The 23,939-nt window shown below is 34.2% G+C and overlaps 1 protein-coding gene across 1 annotated transcript in view; it reads right to left on the reverse strand.

Moving 5' to 3' along the window:
- Positions 1-7,444: 7,444 nt before the first annotated feature.
- Positions 7,445-23,939, reverse strand: part of LOC111059631 (E3 ubiquitin-protein ligase HECTD1-like) — a 160,680-nt gene continuing 144,185 nt past the window's right edge. Inside the window, 5 exon segments of the mRNA XM_039429229.1 lie at positions 7,445-9,615; positions 15,124-15,365; positions 18,406-18,706; positions 21,964-22,122; positions 23,235-23,520. Coding sequence (XP_039285163.1) covers positions 9,333-9,615; positions 15,124-15,365; positions 18,406-18,706; positions 21,964-22,122; positions 23,235-23,520 — 1,271 coding nt within the window. The 3' untranslated portion in view covers positions 7,445-9,332.

Genomic DNA, 23,939 nt, shown 5'->3' on the forward strand with positions numbered 1-23,939 from the left:
CAAAAGCCGGGTGAAATAGTAGTTCAGGGTAAATGTTATTTGCACATCCCGGAGAAGAGTTGTATCTCGTTTTGAAATACCAAGATTCTTAGTATGATGTTAATCCAAATTAATGCAACTTTTAATTTACCGTACTTCAAATTCAGCTCAATTCCAAAATAAACATTACAGTAAGCTTAAATAAAATTAGTAGAATTGATGGTGATGTTGTGAAATCTCTCCATAATAAGAAAACAAAGATATTGTCAAATTTCACTAAACATTTATTAAAAACTTAAAAACAGAACCATGGTTTCACGTAGTTAACCAACGCATCATCAGCTGTACTCAGGAAATTCCTCAGTACAGCTGATGAAGCGTTGGTTAACTAGGTGAAACCATGGTTCTGTTTTAAAGTTTTTAATAAATGTTTAGTGAAATTTGACAATATCTTTGTTTTCTTATTACAGTAAGCTTAGTTGAATTCCTTTGAATTGGAAAACTCTGATGAATTATCTGAAGAATATTCTGCATAATATACTTTCATTTTACAGCAATCCATATTATCATCCTTCCATATAACGGAACAGAGATGTTGAAATAGAATTAAGTTGAAAACAGGGTACATTGATTTTTAATTTCTATGTAAATACGAGTAATAGAGTGAATATCGGAACAATGGTAATTTCACTAGCGAATAGCTATTTCATAACAGAAAATTATGCTGTCACAATCTGCAAAAATGAAGGGTGAAGGAATAAGTTGTTTCCGAAAACTTACGGATAGTTGTCATTTCATTATCATAGTTTTCGAGCACATTTTTATTGATTGAGCTGATATTTTATTCCTTCCAATGATCTTGTTTTGAATTTGTACTTATAATTTATATGGACCAACCCTAGTAGTTCAATAAATCTGTTAGTTCCTAACTGCACTTTATGAAATTGTATAAGGAAATGTAAGAAATGCCAAATGGACACAAAGCCGGTCTGTGTTGCGTCATTGGAAAAAGCTGATCCATGACGTCAGCATAGTGATAGGGCTCAATACTGTAGTCTCAATTTGTTACCATGAACAGATTTTTATTCTGTTTGAAGTAATCTATGCTACCACATATTTAATCCATGACAATTTGTTTCACTATTTTTTATCTTGTTTCTATTTTCTAGTCTTAACACATTGTTTAAATTTCATACCTTCCGAATTATGTATTTCTTACTTCTATTTTTGTTGTAAGTATCAAGCAACCAAGATTTTACGAATAAGCCATTCCAATCCCATTTTCTTTGACTGATTTTCCTATCCTTTGTCTGTATTATTGGAAAAATAATAAACATCCACATTACAATAAACATCACATACGATCTGTTTATAAGGTCTTGACGAAACTAACTATAAGTTGGTATTTCATTTGTTTATTGTGATTTATATTATATATTACAACACTGTTAACCTTGTTTCTTAATTTCGTTGACCTATTTCGCTCATTGATTTCATCGTAATACATGAAACTAGACAGGTGCCTGAAATGTAATAATAATGAAACACATATTCAACTAAACCTAACTACTATTATTCGATATTTTTAATATCAGGTTGAGTAATATTCTGTTAAGGTGAGAAATTTAATCGCAACACAACAACTGCAGTTCTGTATGAACATTTCTTTCTTTTTTTCAAGATTTGTACTCAATCACTTAGGCATACTACACATAGGGACAATAGTAGCGTCCACTAGCTGTCATGGGAGCATGGAATTGAAAATACATCTACATTTGAGTTTCAGACATTTTCGATTCCGCGTTCCCGAGTCAGCTAGTGGAAGCTACTATTGTCCCTGTGTGCAGGCTGCTTAAAAAAGCAATATTTATACAATATTGTTTACAGGAACAATTTTAGGCACTAATTTATTCCATGACTGTAAAACTGAAAAGTTGTTCAGAACTGACAAATTTGTTGGGTTGTCTCCTTATAGTTAGTTACGATTTCAATTACAAAAATTATTATCCAACAATTTATTGAGAATGAAACTCGAAGAAAATAATTTATTCCTTTGGCTATTCTACTTAGTCATTGCATTGATTCAAATAGTTATCAAATAAAAACAAAAATTTATAGGATTTTTATGATTTTGAACAGAAAAATATGGAAATTTTCAGTTCATACAGTGAGAGACATCTAATCTTGATCTATGATTTGTTTCTTGGGGACCTGCTCCCCAAAATAAATAAGTGAAAATCACTGACTGTTCTACAATTAAAAACAATTAGATTGTAGTGCTTCCATGTAAATAAGTACTATATAGAAAATTAATGTTACATATTCCAATGTAGAAGGAATTATATAGATGAATTAGAATGTATAAAGGAAGTGGCAAACATGAAAACCCGAGAATTGTAAATACACTTTTAATTTGTAAATAATATTAACGATGAAATAATATTTGTGTAATTGTATTATATAGTTGTGATTTTACTATCGATGTTGACAAAAACTGTTCAGATTATAATATTAATATAATTGCAAATTGAGAAATTTTTAGCACAAGTATGATACAGGATTTACAATCATGGACGAAACGATTCATCAGTTTGCAATAAGTTACATCTTATTAAAATGGATTGTTTAGGCTTGAAAGCATTTTGAAATGAAATAATTTTAAGGATGTTTTTAGACGGGTATAACTATTATTAAAAAGAGATGGTCAATGGGTAGGAGAAGAGATAGCAGTAAAACAAAGGTTCTAAAGGCTAGTTACACACAGGGAGCAACTGGGTGATAGCGATGCGGCGGAAACTAAAGCAACTCCAAAGTTTCACGTTAAATTATTAAATCAAGACTTAAGAAGTTGCTACAGTTTCCATCGCGTAGATATCACTCAGTTGGTCTCTGTATGTAAGCAGCCTTTATTCACAATGCCTCAATTAGTTGAAAAGGAAAGAACTGGCTTATGGGATAGGAAATTCACAAATGACGTACGCATCATCACGTCTGAACTACTGGACTGATTAACTTGAAATATTGGGTATTAATTTTCTGCGGTTGGTTCTAAGCCTATCTTGAATTCTTCAAGATTTCAGTACGTCAAGTTTTCAGTTTGTCAAGTTTTTAATTAGACCCTTGCGGAGCACGGGTTACCTGCTAGTCCAGAATAATAGAGAACAGAATTTGGGGCGATGTACTTCAATACCTATGCACTTTGCCTTATGGGGCTACTAACATTGATAGAATGGAATGAAAATTTTTGTCTAAATTTGGGAGGAAAATAGTACAAGGAGTATCCTTAGTTTTTTACTCCCAAACAGTGCTTCTTTGTGAAAGCTATAAATAAATAAATAATAAAAAATAATAATAAAAGGGTGCAGGATAATTTTTATTTCATTATTTCAATACGGTACCTATTCATGCACTTGAGAGCCTGTCCAATTCAAGGATGTGCATCAGGCTTTTGAAAACATTTCACTGTTTTTCGATTTGGATATAAAGTGACCTGGAGTGATTCTGTTCAGGGTAGCAAATGAATTCATTAAAGATTGTGAACTTCCATTTCGGAAAAAATGTCACGATAAGGTGATAAGGTCATCCTTTACTTTCATTACTCAATCATAACAATAACCTTTTTGAAACATGATTTATCATGATAGAATGAATCACCAAAACTTTCCACTGGCTTTACAAGAAAATAAGAGTGATACTGTATTATGATTAAATCTTCTCAACAAGCTAGTTTTCAAAAGTTTCGAGTTGGAAACTATTGAATGAAGTTATTGAAATTTCAAAATAATGATTAATTTATCTTGAATCAGAAGGAGTTACATAATTACAGGTTGTAAATCATAGATAAACCGAAGAGTATGTAAATATAAGACACTGAGGAATTAGGGTACAATTTATATTTTTTTATAATAATTTTCTGTAGTTTCTGTAAATTATTGTAATAAATTGTTCAATAACTGATGGAGTGTTTCAATCACAGTACTATCTCTAATCTGTATCACCCTATATTTGAAAAAAATGTATTGTTAGGTCAACCTCTATCCATAACCAGAAAATCAATCAATCAAATCTGGGAGATTTGCATTTTTTATGAAATCATGATTTTTGCAAAAAATGTCAATATTTCAATTCGCTCAAACTCTGAGGAATGATAGTACTTGACGTGAGGAACAATAATGTGTCATCACATTGGCCAAATTCACTCCTATTCTTGAGTTATAAGCATTTGAAGATGAGTGATTTCTCTGATCTGAGAGTGGAGTAAAGATGTTATGTTTCAGTGAATAACTCACTCTGTATTGTAGCGAAACGTCTCATATTATAGCACAACACTTGTTAGGTCAACCTCTATCCTTATCCAGAATATAAATCAAATCTGGGAGATTTGCATTTTTTATGAAATCATGATTTTTGCAAAAAATGTCAATATTTCAATTCGCTCAAACTCTCAGGAATGATAGTACTAGACGAGAAGAACAATAATATGTCATCACATTGGCCAAATTCACTCCTATTCTTGAGTTATAAGCATTTGAAGATGAGTGATTTCTCTGATCTCAGAGTGGAGGGAAGATTTTATGTTTCAGTGAATAACTCACCCTGTATTGTAGCGAAACGTCTCATATTATAGCACGACACTTGTTTGGTCAACCTCTATCCTTATCCAGAATATAAATCAAATCTGAGAGATTTGCATTTTTCATGAAATCCATGGTTATTCTTATTCTTTTGTCAGAAAAACAGTCAAACTTTTTGATGTTATGCACTTTGATGCGAGAAACACGAATCCGGGATTCGATTTGCAAAATTCCATACCGTTCATTGAATATAGCCGTTTCAAAATATGCAAATTCAATGTTTTAAGCTGCATAAGTCACCTTATATAGTAGCTCGGGGTGCCAAATTTTGCTCTGACATTTCTCAGGTAGAGCATCACCTATGGTGCAAATTTCAGTCAATCTGAGATGATGTTTTTACAGTTTCAAAACGCACCATGGTTTTTCTCAGTTTTCTGTGAAAAAAATCGCTCAATCCACCTGACCATATAATACTCTTTGATGCGAGAAATACGAATCTGGTATCATATTTTTAAATTCCTTACCGTTCAGGAGATATGACCGAATTTCAGCCAAATCTGAGATACTTTTAGTCTCGGTGTGGTTCACGATGATTTTCATAATTTTTTTGTGAAAAATAAACAAAAAATAGATTGGTAGCATGGACCATCGTGAACCACACTTGAGACAAGAAATATCTCAGATTTGGCTGAAATTTGGTCATAATATATCTCCTGAACGGTAAGGAATTTTGCAAATATGATTCCAGATTCGTGTTTCTCGCATCAAAGACCAAGAAATCACGGAGTTTGATCGATTTTTATTTCTCACAAAAAATTGATGAAAATCATAGACTAACCATCGTGAATCACACTTGAGACAAAAAGTATCTCAGATTTAGCTGAAATTTGGAAATTTTGCAAATATGATTCATGTTTCTCGCATCTCAGTGTGGTTCACGATGGTTAGTCCATGTTTCTAATCAATTTTTTGTAAAAAATGAAAATCACTCAAACTTTGCGATCTTATGGTCTTTGATGCGAGAAACACGAATCTGGAATCATATTTGCAAAATTTCTTACCGTTCAGGAGGTATGACCAAATTTCAGCTAAATAGCTAAATGTGAGATACTTCTTGTCTCAGTGTGGTTCACGATGCTTAGTCCATGCTACCAATCAATTTTTTGTGAAAAATGAAAATCGCTCAAACTTTGTGATCTTATGGTAGATATCTATTAGATATCTTTCTATATACCTTGTGTATGTCAAGGTCTTTAAATACAGGTCATGACACAATCCCGTGATGCATAGCAAAATCGCCATTTTGTAGGGTTCTAGTTCACCAATTTTCAAATTCATTTTTACCTGTTATCATTGTAGATTGAAGATAACTATGATGTGTTATTAGTAATTGGAATTGTGAAAATAATTCTTCCTACAGAATTATAGTATATAGCAGAATACTAGAAACTGAATTGTTGATTTTTAGATTTAATCGATCGTGTACTTTAAACTCTTTTTGCTGTTGGCCTTGCATATTTCTGTCTTGTCCCAATTCCTTATGAATAATAATCCTTAGGTTACAAAAGAAAAATGTTTAATAATAAATGAATAATTTAAGCATTTATCATTGAAATTTCATGAGATTAAAGAATTGAAAACCAGAATTCACATATTATCTGAACTGGTATATTGTATTTAAGATGCATAATTTTGTTAGAGCAATTTGAATTAGATTTGATTTTCAAATGTACCGCCATAAAGACCCCATAAAATGGCCGCTCCATAAGGAACACGAGTGTCATGACCTGTATTTATAGACCATGGTGCATGTAATGGGATGGAGGCGCCCTCTGGTAGAGCTAGTAGGCCTATGTATCGAACCATTTAAATTTTTTTTTTTTTTTTTTTAGGATTACGTCCTAAAGACTCCAGTATGTGTGAATATAATGCACATGCATTACATTCAACACTCTCAAGCTTGAAGCTACCTTCACCGCTCCACCATGTTCCCTAAATAATTAAAATGAGGCTTCAAAGTAGATAATCCTATGAGAATTTAATATAATTATATTTTTTATAATATTAATGCAATCCAGAGAAATCATAGTTAATTGATGAATAGTTAAGGCTGTACAAAGGCTAAAAATAAACTTTCTACTGGTGATATTTTTCTAATTTTTTTCGATTTGTATATCATCAAGCTATCTGAATGAAAAAGTTTTCTCAGGAAAACATTTTTTTCCGATCATTACTTTTCGAGATATGAGCGACTGAAGTTTGAATTTTTGGGACAGAACATTTCAAATTCGGTACGATATAAATCCATGAGATTTAGAAGATGGTGTTGTTGTTCTAGTAAAACAAAAATTTTCTGAAAATATCAATTTTTGGAAAAGTTATTTAATTTACCAAAAATAACAAGTAAAATTTATTTTTGGTTATTTTTAGTGAATTGAATAACTATCTTAAAAATTGATATTTTCAGACAATTTTTGTTTTACTAGATCAACAATACCATGAAGAATCTATCCTCTAAATCTCATGGATTTATCACTTACCGAATTTAAAATGTTCTGTCCCAAAAACTTAAACTTTAAGCGCTCATATCTCAAAAAGTAATGATCAGAAAAAAATGTTTTCCTGAGAAAACTTTTTCATTTTGATAGCTTGATGATTGATATACAAATCTAAAAACTTTGAAAAATATCACGAGTAAAAAGTTTATTTTTAGCCTTTGCACAGCCTTAATAGGTGGACTTGGAAAAATCTTTCAATTGACCTCCGAAATCAATACCAAGGTCTATAAATGCCATAGAAAATAATCAAAATGTAATGAAAATCGAAAAATTCAAAGAACATATTTTATGAAGCTGAGTTCATAGAAGGGTAAAAAGAACATTTCCCATATCTCGGACAGTTTCCAATTTATTTTTCTTTGCCATATTATGCACATAATACATAAAACTAAACATTATATTTCAATATCTTCATTAATATATAATAGGACTCTTTTTTTAATAGATTTAAGTAGATCACATTCTATTTTTTAATCCTCACTAAGTTCATTACAGTAAAATATGGAGTGGCATACGTGGTAAATATTTAATCACAATAGTTTAGAGAATAACTGACAGCTTCCTTGGTACGAGTAAGTATTTACATCCCTGAAAATTTAATCAAAGTGGAATATTTACCATCTCCACAGTTACTATAATATTTTACATCTAATATAATAATATGAATAATTTTTAATCTTCAACAGCCAGGATGTAGTACATTTCCTATTGTTTTGTTTTAAAAGCTTTTATTATTTCATAGAGTTCCTTCAAGAATTCAATAAGACTAATAAACCATGTTATACTGTGTTTCCACTTCACGTTCTCAAATTCCATTCAGAACAAATCCGAATAAGTTTTATGCGTAGACATTTGTATTAAATAAGTTTATAACACCAAAGAGATATTTTTCTAAAACAAAACGTCTTAAAATGTAAATAAGCTGCAGCTGCAATAGTCTGTTTTACTAAACATAAACCAAATATTTCCATCTCGAAAAAATGCCAGCTTTCACATGTCTATTAGCTGTAAACAAAACTCGCCTGTCTAAAATAAAATAAAATCCCCACGACAAACTTTCAACCCCCAACATGGTTCAAGTAAGTGTGAAAAACTTAATAACAAATCATCTTTTTTCACGTTGAATGAAGACATAAAATTTACAAATCATAATGCAGCAATATTAGAGATTCACCACACATGAGTGTACTGCTTTTACAAAGGTTTGGAAGCTTTTACAATTTACACCTTTATTCGTGAATTTACAAATCATAATGCAACAAAGCTGGGATGTTGCTTCAACAGTATATCCACGATGTATTCAAATAACTAAAAATGAGGCCCTCTACAAGTACTCCAGTATTGAATATCAGAACAAACAAATTGTGTGCAGGTTTCGTAATTTACAAGTGATCTTTATCCAAGGAAAGATTTTTCCAGTTGTAAATGATATAACAGAACAAACTGACTGCTTATTGAAATTTACAAATGATATTTATTCACGTTGAATGAATATAATGTTTGGAAGGTGTTTCAAAAGTATTACGGTACACCCCGGAGTTAAAGTCTGGAAAGGTATTTGAATTTACAAATAATCTTCATTATACGGTGCATCCCAAAGTACAAAACCTTGTATAAAGTTTGGAAAGGTATTTGAATTTAGAAATGATCTTTATTATACGGACACCTCGAAGTACATCCACTTAGTGCCGGTTGCACAACAGCCGGTTAAATTTTAAACGTGATTAATTCCACGAGAACCAATCAGAGAAGGCGTTTTTGAAAAGATGGCTTCTCTGATTGGTTCTCGAGAAATTAATGACGGTTAAAATCTAACCGTCTGTTGAGCAACCGGGCCTCAGTGTTCTTTCAATGCATCACTATGAATGTACTCTAGTTAAAGAATTTGAGAAAAAATTCGAAATACAACTTTGTATTTGTTACATCAATACACTTCATACAAAAAAACCTTGTGTTTTTCAATACACCGAATGTAGTCCAGTTAAACAATTCGAAATACAACCATGTGTTTTTCAAGCACCGATGTACTCCAATTTCATAAACAGATTCAAATTTATCGGGGGGCTGTTGAACGTAACGATGATAAAAGTAACTTAGGCACCAGTTAAACAATTTGAGAATTCTAAATACAACAGCATCACCTTGTGTTGAGAAACAGATTCGAATTTATCGGGGGCTGTTGAAAGCAACGATTATAGAAGCAACGCAGCAGTTAGTGTATCTAGTTGAGGTGGAATCCCTTCTCGCGAGTGGCGGTGAGCAGTCTGTCTCTAAGGATTTCCTCGGTTGGATAGTCAGGTAGTTTGAGGTAGTGCACGCAGGTGTTAACGGAAGGATAGCTCCCTTCTCCGGCGTCCACTTTGCGGACAATGGTGAGACGCGGGTAGAGGTTGGCCAGGCCGCCGGGCGGAAGTGACGAACATCCGGTGGTGAACTGCAGGAACGCCTTCCGTTCGTCGGCGGTCATCTTAACCAGAACGTTCACGAAGCGTAGGAAGCCGGGGCTGCAAATAATAAACATTATATAGTTGGTGACATAGAATAAACACAATTTTTGACTTAGCAGTTTTGTTTGCAAATTTTCGAAGCAATTCTTTATTGATTCATACAACAAGTACATCATCAAAAATCAAGTGTGGAGCACTCACACAACTTTCCTTGCCGTTATGAAAATTGATCAACTGACGCTAGTGTTCCCGCGCATCTCAAGTCTACTTTTCTAAGATCTGAGCCAGCTGGAGACAGGACAATAGTGCTGCAGACACACGAAGTCTGCTATTATCTCTTCATAGTGAATGATTTAATAGAATCAACAGTTGCCAACAGTTTGCAATTGAATAATCTTATTTTCTCCAATTTCGAGCTTATTTTCAATTCTAGGTGAAAATGCTACTGAACATTAATAGTAGAGATTTTTATGCTCAATCTTTTCCACTTGAAATTTTTTGTTTAAATTGTATCTGAAGCCTGATAATTAAGAATCTAAAATCTAACTTTGCATAGATGGTGCAGTGCTCCTGGAATTTTTACAGATATGAGACTTGTGGCAGTTGATAGAGCTTATCAATGACTATTTGAAGTATAAATTTGATCAAAATCGTTGGAGCCGTTTTTGAGAAAATCGCGAAAAACCCTGTTTTTGACAACATTTTTGCCATTTTAGCCGCCATCTTGAATTGGATTTGTTCGAAATTGTTCGTGTCGGATCCTTATAGTGTAAGGACTTTTACGTTCCAAATTTCAAGTCATTCCGTTCGCACATACACTCACACACACAAACACACACACACACACACACACACAGACCAATACCCAAAAACCACTTTTTTGGACTCAGGGGACCTTGAAACGTATAGAAATTTAGAAATTGGGGTACCTTAATTTTTTTTCGGAAAGCAATACTTTTCTTACCTATGGTAATAGGGCAATGAAAGTAAAAATGACAGGCAGAGAAAAAATAAGGTAACCTTGTGCTATTCTTCTCCAAAATTTAGATAAGGTCACACATAGTCCGAAATACGTTAAGGCCCGCGGTTGCACAAGAGCCGGTTAAATTTTAACCGTCATTAATTTCACGAGAACCAGTCAGAGGAGTTTTTGAAAAGACGGCTTCTCCGATTGGTTCTCGTGGATTTAATCTCGGTTAAAATTTAACCGGCTGTTGTGCAACCGGCACTCAGTCTTGTAATTGACAGAAAACAGCTGTATTCTGAAAGAATACAGAAAACAGCTTTCTTTGCAAACTGCATTTGAATTGCAGCTTTGTTTTCAAATTTAAATCTATTCAGCATTTGAACATATCAAAAGTCTTCCTCATCCTTAACCCATGTGCTTTAAGGTCTCTCCATGTTCAAGAGAAGACTGTTTAGTCATCTATTGACTAATTGACAAATTCAGTATTACTTATTTGCACACAATTCTTCAAGTACGGATGTGAATTCAGTAGGCTTTTTGAGGTCCGCTGAAGTGCAGTTTCACTGTCAGATCGTTCAACGCCACTTAAAAGTAATTGTGCTTTATTTGTGGTTTCTTTTTAACATATATGTTTTCCTTTTCTTCTTCATCTCTTCTCCCTGTCCCCTTCAGTACTCTTCATCATAACTTGCTTTCACTTATTTTATTATTATTCTTCATTCATATTCATATTCCAGCTGAGCTTTAGTGTTTACAAGATTGCGTTTCTTCAATGGTTCCAAATTTTCTTAAATAACTCAATAGTATTCGTTACAAGTGGTAATTGAGTGGAATATTTCTAATCAATTTATTAATTCAAGCCATCTAAATTCAAAATTTATAGTTTTCATGTTTATTTTTGACTAGAATTTTGTGAAAATTGTACACGTGAAATTCTAACCTCATCTTGTACTGTGTCACCTACAAATTTGGAAGAAAAATAGCACAAGGACTACCTTATTATTTTATCTACCAATTTTATAACATTAGTCTCATTTGTATTGCAAATAAATGAAATAAATGAAAAATTAATTTGTTTCAACAATCTTATTCCTTCTTCATCATGGCATGTGATAAATGAATCAATCAATCTTCACACTTAACTACGTTACGCTAAAATACGTCTTCGGAAGACACAATATTGAAGTCACAATATTGAAAGCAACACTACGCTGAAGTGAACGGGACAGATTCGTAACTTGGATTTAAGATTGAGAAAACGTATTTATGTGTAGCGTAGCTAAGTGTGAAGAGACCTTAAGGCTGGTCACACACCGATCAATCAAGACAAGACTAGTCACGTTTAGTCACAATACTGGTCACACACCGATTAGTCAAGACAAGACTAGTCACGTTTAGTCACAATACTGGTCACACACCGATTAGTCAAGACAAGACTAGTCACGTTTAGTCACACAATACTTCACATAGTTGCTTATGTAGTCATGTCTAATTGCAATGACTAATCAGTGAGTGTTGCGTCATAAGCAGCAATGTGAAGTATTGTGACTGAACGTAACTAGTCTTGTCTTGACTTATCATTTCAGGCCGGGTATAACAGAGGAATTTCAAGTTCATCCTACTAAACTTTCATTGATCAGAAGACAGCTAATTTACACAAGCAGTAAACTGATCAATGCAATACCTTTTGACTTGGATTTCAAAATTAGTAAAAAGAGCGTCAATGAGTGGATTAAGAGGGAATATTTCTTTACCTTAGATATAGCAATTTAATTTAGATTATTCTATTTTCATTTTATAGTCTTTTCTCTGCATGATATTTGTTTGATTTTTTATGATTCTGCTGTTATAAAATTTTGTAATTAGTATTAAATTTAACTTCAACTTTCTGCATTATTTCGAAATATTATTTTTTTCTTTTACTGTTTTGCAACTCTCACAAGCGGGCAAAGATTTTCTTTTTGCTGGTGATACCTAGATTTTATATTTTATTTTAATTTTATTCAAGTATATGTATCAGTAATTATGTTTATTTATTTATATTTTTAATGATATGTCATATTATAAAGATTTTGTAATATGTTTTGAATATTCTAATTGGCAATAAATGAAATTGCAATTGACTAATCGTGTGACTTACCACACAAAAATCAAGTCTGATGAATTTCCTACAAGTTTTGTGATATATTCAATAGTTTACAATATATGGACGAATAGCTAATTCCCCGATCCTTGAACCGTGTTGAAGACACGAAGTACTGGAAGTAAGAAGTGAGTAAGCAATATATCCACTCTAGAAAGTGTGAAATTTTTGAAAACCCCGTTTTTCATCCAAGTTTTTGCACTTCCAGGGCTTATGACCCACCAACAATGCATCCAAAAATAAATACTAATCGTGAGGTTGTAGGGCATTAAATTCTCTTCAATCTAATGAAGATTCTCTTGAAACTTTCCTTCTAAGCTGGCCTTCCTCCAATCTTCTTGAACAATGTCAAAGAAATTTGAAAGAAAAAACTTGTTGAAGAAATTATGGACACTTTTAGAGATGCTTCATAAGGTCAAATTCCTGAGTGACGATTCTAGTCGCGCGGATACAGCTGTATTAACGGCTGTAGTTGACTATAAACTGCACTAATATAGTACAATAATAGAGCTGTTAGTCACGCGGTTAGAATCTTCGCTTAGGAATTGTGCTACTTTCCTTCTTCCCAAGCTTTATCAACATAATCACAACAACAAAAAATTAATGTTAAATAAAATGTGGACACTTTCGGAGATGCCTAAGGACCAATTCCTAAGCTACTATTCTAGCCATAGCCACCTCTAATACAAGGCCCCGGCCTACGATATTGCAACGTCGCAGAGTAGGCCTAGAATCTAATACATGATTGGTGAAAAAGATCAGCTAGTATTTTTAAAAATATTTTTCACCAATCATGTATTAGGATTCTAGGCCTACGCTGCGATGCTGCAATATCGTAGGCCGGGGCCTTGTATTAGATGTGGCTATTGTACCAAAAATTTATTAATTACTTAATTTTATTTTATTTATTTTATTTTCTCCTTATTTGGACATAACTTTGAATATCCATTTATTAAAATTTCTAGTTAATAATTTTGATTTGTTGGATTGGTACAACTGGACGAAGCTTTGTCGGTTGGCCAGCCAGGGATTTCTTTTTTTTCTTGTTCTAAAAGGCCTAGCTGTGGCATCTCAAAATGTAGCATGTAATTTGAATAATGAAATATCTAAATTTTACTACAAAATTTTTCTTTTAAATTATGCTAAAGTAGCATAAATGTAAATCTACAATGCCTGATTGAATTTTATATTTGAATAACCCCAGTTGGGTTTTTTTTATTTTACCATTAATTTTGAATGACCGGACAAATATAATACCAGGATAATACAGGATGAAGGAGACTAAACATTTTCCATAAACTCAAGCAAATTCAACCAAATTTTGGAATTCAAGTACAGTATGAAAGTTAAATTTCCATTTACAATTCGAAGTGGGGTAAGCAGAACACTTGTTTTACAATTCGGCTTCTAATTCAACCAAGTCCATCGAATTTTATGAGTTTCAAACTTCGATAATCGTCGCTTATCTACGATTCCACATTACACTGAAGCTTCAGTTGTAGGCCTACCGGGTTACTAACATAGATTTAATAATCAAAACTTGTAGACTTGTTATTTTGTAACTTCAGAAATGAAATTGATTTTAATTTTGAAAATATAAGATTCAATCGGACTTGGCTTAAATTTTATTTCAACCAGGATTGCCAAAATATTCACTGGCCCTCATGACCAGCATTGCTTCCTACTTGTTAGGCAGTCTTATTTGAGATTACTCAAATAGGGTTGGTTACACTATGTTCTAGCCGCGCGGATACAGCCGTATTAACGCCTGCAGTCGACAAAATATAGACTACAATAGTCCTATTATATTCTGTATTTATTTATCTATTTATTTATGTATTTATGTATGTCCAACGGATCTCGAAAACGGCTCTAAAGATTTTGATGAAATTTTCAATATAGAAGGTTCTTGATATAAACATTCGATTGCACATGAACTCATTCCTGGGAAAACTCGCTGATAATTTCGTCGTCTGTCGATAACGGAAGATGCGAGTGCCTGTGTGGGAGTGAGACAAAATTATGTTCAGCTGTTGAACTATTGCAATCAATCGGCTGATCTCACGAAAATTTCTATGCAAATTCGGGGGAAAAAAGTTTTGGGCTGAGCCTGTTGGTCCTTTCCCAATCATTTTAACGAATTGTGTTCAATGCATCAATAAATAAATAAATAAATAAATAAATAAATAAATAAATAAATAAATAAATAAATAAATAAATAAATAAATAAATAAATAAATAAATAAATAATAAATAAATAAATAAATAAATAAATAAATAAATAAATAAATAAATAAGTAAATAAATATAAACTATGCTTTTGTACTCCAGAGCGAAGCTCGGTGTCCCGATATTATACAGTAATAGACTACATTAAAATACAAAAAGATTACAGCAGTAAGCCCCACGGCTACTGCCGTCGCTTAGGAATTGTAGCTTGAGAGATGTAGCTCACCTATCACGCGTGTAGCCGAGCTTCGGCTCAGTGTAGCTGAGGAGATCGTCGCGGGTCCACTGCGGATTCTGGTCGCCGCAGATCATGACGCGCACCTCTGTCGGCGTGAACGCGCGCAGCTTGCTGAGCGGAAACACGCGGCTGAAGCCCGCCTCGAACGCCTCCATCTGCCGCGCCAAACCCTTGTCCACGCAGAACTTGGTCGTGCTGTCTATGTACTCTTCCACATTGTCCAGGCTCACCTAAAACATGTTAAAACAATTAAAAAATGGCAATTAAATTCAAAATTTGCTCGTTTTTCTGAGCTTTGATGAGTGGGAATTATTTTTAGAAAAGTGCTAGTGACATAACCTACATTTTGATTCGCACAGTGCAGTATAAATTGAAAATGGGATAGTTTTGGGCATGAGCCCAAATACTATCAAGTATAGTAGTAAAGTAGTATGTCAAGTATTTGCACATAATGTGATAGATAAACAAGAAAGTAATTGGAATGAAACCAAAATAGCACCAATAGCAAAGTTGAGATAGAAGAGTGAACCTCTGGGATTAAGAATCAAACTTATCTTTTTACTTTCCTTGCCCTATTACCATAGGTAAGGAAAGTATTGCTTTCCGAAAAAAAATTAAGGTACCCAAATTTCTCAATTTCTATACGTTTCAAGGTCCCCTGAGTCTGTATGTGTGTGAGTGTGTGTTGTGTGTGTGTGTGTGTGTGTGTGTGTGTGTGTGTGTGTGTGTGTGTGTGTGTGTGTGTGTGTGTGTATATATATATGAGTGTATGTGCGTCTGTGTACACGATATCCCATCTCCCAATGAACGGAATGACTTGAAATTTGGAACTTAAGATCCGTACACTATAAGGATCCGACACGAACAATTTCGATCAAATACAATTCAATATGGCGGCTAAAATGGCGAAAATGTAGTCAAAAACAGGGTTTTTCGCGATTTTCTCGTGAATGGCTCCAACGATTTTGACCAAATTTATACCTAAAATAGTCATTGATAAGCTATATCAACTACCGCAAGTCCCATATCTGTAAAAATTCCCGGAGCTCCATCCCATCTATGCAAAGTTTGATTTTAGATTTCTAATTATCAGATCTCAGATACAATTTGGACGAAAAATTTTGAGTGTAAAAGATTGAGCATGAAAATCTCTACAATATTAATGTCAAGTAACATTTTCACCTAAAATTGAAAATAAGCTTGAAATATGAGAAAATGTGATTATTCAATTGCAAACTGTTGATTAGATCATTCACTGAGAAGAGATAGCAGATCTCGTGTTTATCCAGCGTTATTATCCTGTCACCAGCTGGCTCAGTTCTTTGAATAGTAGACTTGAGATGCGCGGGAATACTAGCGTCAGGTGATCAATTTTCATAATGGCAAGGAAAGTTGTGAGTGCGCGACACCAGATTTTATCTATCGTAGCCCGAGTTTAGATAAGATTTGACATCACTCCCCCGTTCCAACTGTCTATACAGTGGATGAAATTCTGCTTCATTAGCTCTCCTTACCCATTCAACTCTCCTTTTTTACCTTTTCTGCTAACTCTCTAGGCAGTCTTCCCTTGGATAGTCTCATAACTCTCAACACATACTCCACATGTAATTTTAAAACGAACAGAAACTTAGGCTCAATACCAAGTTCCAGGTGCAGAACATAATTAGGTGTTGAATGTAGCAGAGATTTATTCAATTATTAAAACAATCGAAAAATAAATAGACTTGATTACACTATTTGGGTAAAGCCCAACTCAATGGGGACATGGAATGAGGTCGAGGGAGAACAATATCCCTACTTCAACGCCGGTGGAATGGAAAACAATAACTGTCAACCCATGTCAATACTCACCAGACAACAAAAGGTCAGCTATGTGACGCTGTTATGCCGTTCTTATCACAGTATGTGATACTGTGCCGTTCTTCTCTACATGTTTGCCCAATGAAGGCCAATGTGTGGAAGGGTGGTTTGCCAACTCTGGACAACATTGCCCTTCGTGAGAAATTGCACTTTACTATAGTAAACGCAAATTGGTAAGGCGGGTGATGGTGGCACCATCTCTGAGTGAAATTGGCAAATTTCAAGCTTTTAATTGCATATGTTATTGTAAATATTGGAGATGTGTCAATAATATGACAACTTTAAAATCAGGTTTTATTTATGTTTTAGAGAAAATCAAACAGATATTCGTCACTTGTTCAACTACAACGGTTTAGTGAAGGCTTGAATTGGTGCTTGAAATGTTGATGTACATTCCAAATTATTCAGTTAGAATAAAATGTATGACTGAGAGGTCAAGTTATGATGACATTTTAGATGTAAACAAACACGAAGCAGACGAACTTTTTTACTGCTTGAAATTTACCAATTTCACTCATAGATGGAGCCACCATCACCAGCCTCTCCAATTTGCGTTTACAATAGGCAGGGCCAGCTGACTGTGCCAACATGTATATGCGGCATAACACTTTCACCCGGCAAAAACAGTAATGATGAACAGTAGTCAATAGTAATTGGCTTGAGTATACAAAAAATGCTTTAAAATTGGAACATAACCGATCTATGTCATGGGATCTACTTATGCTATCTTTTCTCTATGTCTTTACCCAACTATTTTATCACTTAAGCCGGTTTGCATAGTCAAAGCTTAAACTAAATTTAACAGGGTGGCCACCCATTTCAAAATAAAAAAGTCATGAGTAATTCCCGGTTTTCTAGAGTAAAATTTCAAATTTTCCAGGTAGAGTTTCCAGAGGAACAAGATACATTCGTAAAGAATTATGGAAATTCCATGGAAAGAAACATTTATTGATATTTATTATGGAAATCTTCAGTTTGATCTTCCATGAAAAATTGCAAATAGCATATTTGAATTTCCAAATATATTGAAAATTGTTGACATGACAAGAATATAGATGTTTTTAGATTATGTGTTTTTATGTTATGTAGTTCAAAAACATTGCCAATTATTATTGCTAGCCATCAGTATTTTTTTTTTATTTGAGTTTGTTGTTACTGTACACTTCTTTACTAAATTTATTGAAATTTATGAAAAATTCATGAGGAATTCACGATATTTTGAGGAATTCAAGGTTTTCCCGGTAGGTGGCTACCCTGTTTAATCACCCGGTGGCTTAAGCCCAAAATGAACCACATCATAACAAACGAGACTTGATATAGATTTAATCCAGTTTAAACTAAAACTGTGCAAATGTAATCCAGGAAATTTATAATGCTAAACAGGTGATTAGCTGTTTTAGTTGGACTGACCTCGATATCAGCGCCATTCTGCACAAGATCGGTGCACGTGAAGCCAAACACTTTCGACGAGGGCGAGTAGGTGAACGTGATGGCGAGGTCCTCCAGTCTGACAACAGGGCCGGCGTTGGCGTTCGCGTTGCACAGGTTCAGCGACAAATTCTGCATGTGTTGTGCCTTCGATTCGGGCGACAGAGTGTTGTCCTGTGCGATGCGCGCCTTGTGCGCGGCCAATTCGCGCAGCTCGCGCAGGAACTTGCCGCGAACAGGATCTACCTCGGCCAGGTCTTCGGGGCTCAGCACGCCGCTGTACCTGCAACCGTCAAGCAAAACATCTTCAACTACTCATTCATCTCACTTGAAAAACCCGTAAATTGAATCACAATTACAGGGTTTTGTTCAAGTTAGAAAAACATGTTAGGTAATTCAAAAACATTGCCAATTATTATTGCTAGCCATCAAGTATTTTTTTTTATTTGAGTTTATTGTTAATGTACACTTCTTTACTAAATTGATTGAAATTTTATTGAAAGTTTATTAACTCTATGTTAAAGTTTATTATAACTGTACTTATGCATGTGATCATAAATTGAATCTTCATTTTAAAACTATTATTTATATTATAAAGGATATCATTTCGTTATTATATCTAATTAAATAAATATATGTATCTTGGTTTAAGTGCAGTAGCATATACTTATATTTATTTTTTGTAAAGCTTTTTTGTATTTTGTTTTTGGCAAATAAAATTCATTCATTCATTCATTCATTCTACTCACTTGGAATCCATGTATGCATTCCGGTTCCTGTAGCTTTAGGCTCAACTCACACTTACGCGACTCAGGTCAAGAAGAGACTCGACTCTAGTCAAGAGCATGTGTTTCCAAATGGTGACACTCAGTCCAGTCGATTCTAGTCTCCGTGACGTAACCATTTGAAAACACATGCTCTCGACCAGAGTCGAGTCTCCTCGGCCTGAGTCGCGTAAGTGTGAGTTGAGACTTAACTATAGGCGGAGCGCCACTAGACTACAATACTACCCGTTCAAAACAATAGAACATTTTTGGAAATGTATCCATCCATAAGCAACAGATGCTTTTTTATATCTTCTCAAAATCAATGTGTTTCTTCCGAAAATATACAAAAGGAGCTTTGATGTATCTTTCCATAAGCAACAGATGCTCTTTTGAATTTTCTCATAAGAAACATTATGCTCTTTTGTATCTTCTCATAAGCAACATTTATGCTATTTTGTATCTTCTCAAAAATAACGTGTGGCATTAGAAAAGGTACATATATAAGGAGTTTCAATGTATCTTTCCATAAGCAACAGATTCTCTTTTGTATCTTCCTAAAAGCAATGTAATGCATCCGAAAAGATACTCAAGGAGCTTTGATGTATCTTTCCATAAGCAATAGATGCTCTTTTGAATTTTCTCATAAGAAACATATGCTCTTTTGTATCTACTCATAAGCAACATATGCTCTTTTGTATCTTCTCAAAAGCAATATGTTCCATCCGCAAAGATACACAAGGAGCTTTAATGTATCTTTCCATAAACAACAGATGCTCTTCTGTATCTTCTCAAAATCAATGTGTTGCATCCGAATAGATACACAAGCAGCTTTAATGTATCTTTCTATAAGCAACAGATGCTCTTTTGTATCTTCTCAAAATCAACGTGTTGCGTCCGAAAAGATAAACAAGGAGCGTTAATGTATCTTTCTATAAGCAACAGATGCTCTTTTGTATCTTCTCTAAAGCAACGTGTTGTATCCGAAAAGATACATAAGGAGCTTTAACGTATCTTCTCATAAGCAACATTTATGCTATTTTGTATCTTCTCAAAAATAATGTGTGGCATTAGAAAAGGTACATATATAAGGAGTTTTAATGTATCTTTCCATAAGCAACAGATTATCTTTTGTATCTTCTTTAAAGCAACGTGTTGCATCCGGAAAGATACCCAAGGAAAATTTTGGAGTTACGTTCTTTTAGCACAACACAGCCTATCAGCTGACATTCATTCAACATGCTCTTTCCATTGTTGGTGATACGTTGCAACTCTCTCATTCATGAAGAATCTCTGTGTGTAGGGAGCTTTCTCCAGCTAGGGAGAAACATCTCAAAAACATCGAACATTTATTTAAATGAATCTTTCCATAAGCAACAGATGCTCTTTTGTATCTTCTCAAAAGCAACGTGTTGCATCCGTAAAGATACACAAGGAGCTTTAATCTTTCAAGCTTTAATACAAGGAATATCCTTAGTTTATCTCTCCCATTCAGTGTTTTTTTTTGTAAAAATTAGAATAATAAAAAAATAAATAATGTATCTTTCCAAAAGCAACAGTTGCTTTTTTGTATCTTCTCAAAATCAACTGGTTGCATCCGAAAAAGATACACAAAGAGCTTTTTGGAGTTTGGTTTTTTTAGCACAACTCAGCCTATCAGCTGACAATCGTTCAATATGCTCTTTTCATTGTTGGTGATAGAAAAGAATTTTATTAGTCATTCCATATTTACAAAAAAATACATCGACTTCGTCAAAATACATCCTTTTTAAATCACTATTATTCATTAGGCAGTCTTGAAAAAAAAATTAACAAGTCATGTAAAACAAATATGACAAGTTACTCATTATATTATAAGAGAAATGGTACCCAGTCTATACGTTGATTAACAAATTTTAACAATTTATTTTAGTTGTTACTTGATTGGAAAATCCATTATAAAGTTCATAAAAGCTTGGATGTGCAAAAGAAGAAAATTAATTCTATGATTATTGAAAAATGTATACACCATACATCCTCAACTGAGTTATAACAATTATAATTTCTGAGTTTACTTTCAAAACTAAAGCATATGAAGAACTAGCCATCAGGCTCGCTTCGCTCGCCATATCCGTCTAGCCAGGGGGCTCCGCCCCCGACTGGATCGTCCAAAAATGAGATCAGCGGGCTCGCTTCGCTCGCCTGCATTTTTCATTTGGGCATGCTTCATTCCATCAGAAAGTTAAAGTACTTCCTGATCTCTTCTGTCAATTACTTGATGAAAGAACTGAGAAAACCGCTAATTTTGGGCGTATCTTTGGCGTTATTTCAAATTCCTTCTAACACAACATTATTACCCCCCAGCAGAGCTTCTGTAGTAAATTTGAACATTTTTTGTTCATTTGTTCTCGATAAAGCTGAGAAAGCACAAAAAACGCAGATTTTGGGCGTATCTTATGCGTTATTTCAAATTCCTTCTAACACAACATTATTACACCCTAGCTTAGCTTCTGTACTAAATTTAAACAATTTCTGTTCATTTGTTCTCGATAAAGCTGAGAAAGCACAAAAAAACGCTATAAAAACGCGGATTTTGGGCGTATCTTCGGAAAGTTTTTCAAATCCGTTCTTAGTGCGCCTCTAAAGGACCAACTGAACATACCTACCAAATTTGAACGTTTTTGGTCCGGTAGATTTTCAGTTCTGCGAGTGAGTGAGTGAGTCAGTCAGTCAATCAGTGAGTGAGTGCCATTTCGCTTTTATATATAATATATATATAGATTTACGGGAGACGTACCATGGTTTTGTTTCTTCCGGATATATTTTGGGAGGATCGAATTCGAGTTCCTTCTCAGATCCCTCGGATATCAACGAGGACATCATCAGATCGGCGTCAGAGTTGCTGTTGTCGACTAGGCCGAACCGGTTGCGACTCTTCATGGGTAGCAATCCAATTCTGAAACAATTTTAAAAAATCCATAGTCAAAACTTAAATCTATAGTTCAAGTTACTATAATAATTAAATGATGTTATCGTGAAGCATTCCAACAATACACTCAATGCAAGAAAATTCTGATCCAGTTCATGAGCACATAACTATAGTAAAAAATCTGGTGTGGCGCACTCACACAACTTTCCTTGCCGTTATGAAAATTGATCACCTGACGCTAGTGTTCCCGCGCATCTCAAGTCTACTATTCAAAGATTTGAGCCAGCTGGTGACAGGGCAATAACGCTGGAGACACACATGAGGTCTGCTATCTCTTTATAGTGAATGATTTAATAGAATCAACAATAATTTGCAATTGAATAATCACATTTTCTCGAATTTAAAGCTTATTTTCAATTTTAGGTGAAAATGTTACTGAACATTAATTGTAGAGATTTTCATGCTCAATCTACTCCACTTGATTTTTTTTTGTTTCAATTGTATCTGAAGCCTGATAATTGGGAATCTATCTGCATTGATGGGGCGGAGCTCCTGAAATTTTTACAGGTATGGGACTTGTGGCAGTTGATAGAGCTTATCGATGACTATTTTAGGTATGAATTTGATCAAAATCGTTGGAGCCGTTTGCGATAAAATCACGAAAAACCCTGTTTTTGACAACATTTTCGCCATTTTATCCGCCATCTTGAATTGCATTTGATCGAAATTGTTCGTGTCGGATCCTTATAGTGAAAGGACCTTAAGTTCCAAATTTCAAGTCATTCCGTTAATTGGGAGGTGAGATATCGTGTTCACAGACGCACATACACTCATACATACACACACACACACACACAGACACACACACACACACACACATACAGACCAATACCCAAAAACCAGTTTTTTGGACTCAGGGGACCTTGAAACGTATAGAAATTCAGAAATTGGGGTACGTAATTTTTTTTCAGAAAGCAATTACCTATTACCTATGGTAATAGGGCAAGGAAAGTAAAAATATAAATCTCTAATCACTCGATAATGGCATCATATAGCCGAAACATGTTGCAAGTAAATAATTTTAAAAACGGTACTTGGATTTCTATTTTTAATTAGGTTTGTCGTGTTTTGGAACGTACCGTTCGTTGATATTGTTATGAATGTCACCCTGGCAGATGAGCTTGAGGAAGGCTTGCGAGAGGGGGAGGTCGACAAGGCGATTGTCCTGGAGGACCTTGGCGAGGAAGACGCCGAGGAACCAGAAGTGCGTGACGGCGCGGTCGCAGGCGGCCGAGTCCTGCGGTAGGGGCGCCGGAAAGAGGCCGGTCGGCCGCCGAACGTAATAGCCGGGCGGTTTCACGCCCTCTCCGATGTCGATACCGTCCGTCTTCTCAAGGTCACCATCGTCGTCACACAACCACATGCCTGCATAAAATAACAAAACATAATATAATCTCTATAATATAAACAAAATTAATCAATAATTTTATTTAAATAAGCACAATAGAATATACTTAAAATAAATCAAAACACGAAAAATCACAATCAAAAATAAATTGCTAATAAAATACAAAAACAGGCTACATGGCGGGGTGTGCTGAAAAGAAAGAAAGGAGGAAAAATACCTAACCAACTACTCATCCATTAATGTTAATAATTATATATTGTAGAAATTATTGTTTTCAAAATGTGTAAATGAGTGCATTGAGTACATCGGCAATGTTTCCAGAACTATGACAAAATAAAGGGATCAGTTTTTGTTTAATGAATCTATTTCTATTATTATTGGCTAAGAATTTGAGATTACATTTCTTTCAATTGTTTTATGTGTTAGTATTGTTGTA

Source organism: Nilaparvata lugens, chromosome 5 (assembly GCF_014356525.2).
Source record: "Nilaparvata lugens isolate BPH chromosome 5, ASM1435652v1, whole genome shotgun sequence".
Classification (NCBI taxonomy): Eukaryota; Metazoa; Arthropoda; class Insecta; order Hemiptera; family Delphacidae; genus Nilaparvata; species Nilaparvata lugens.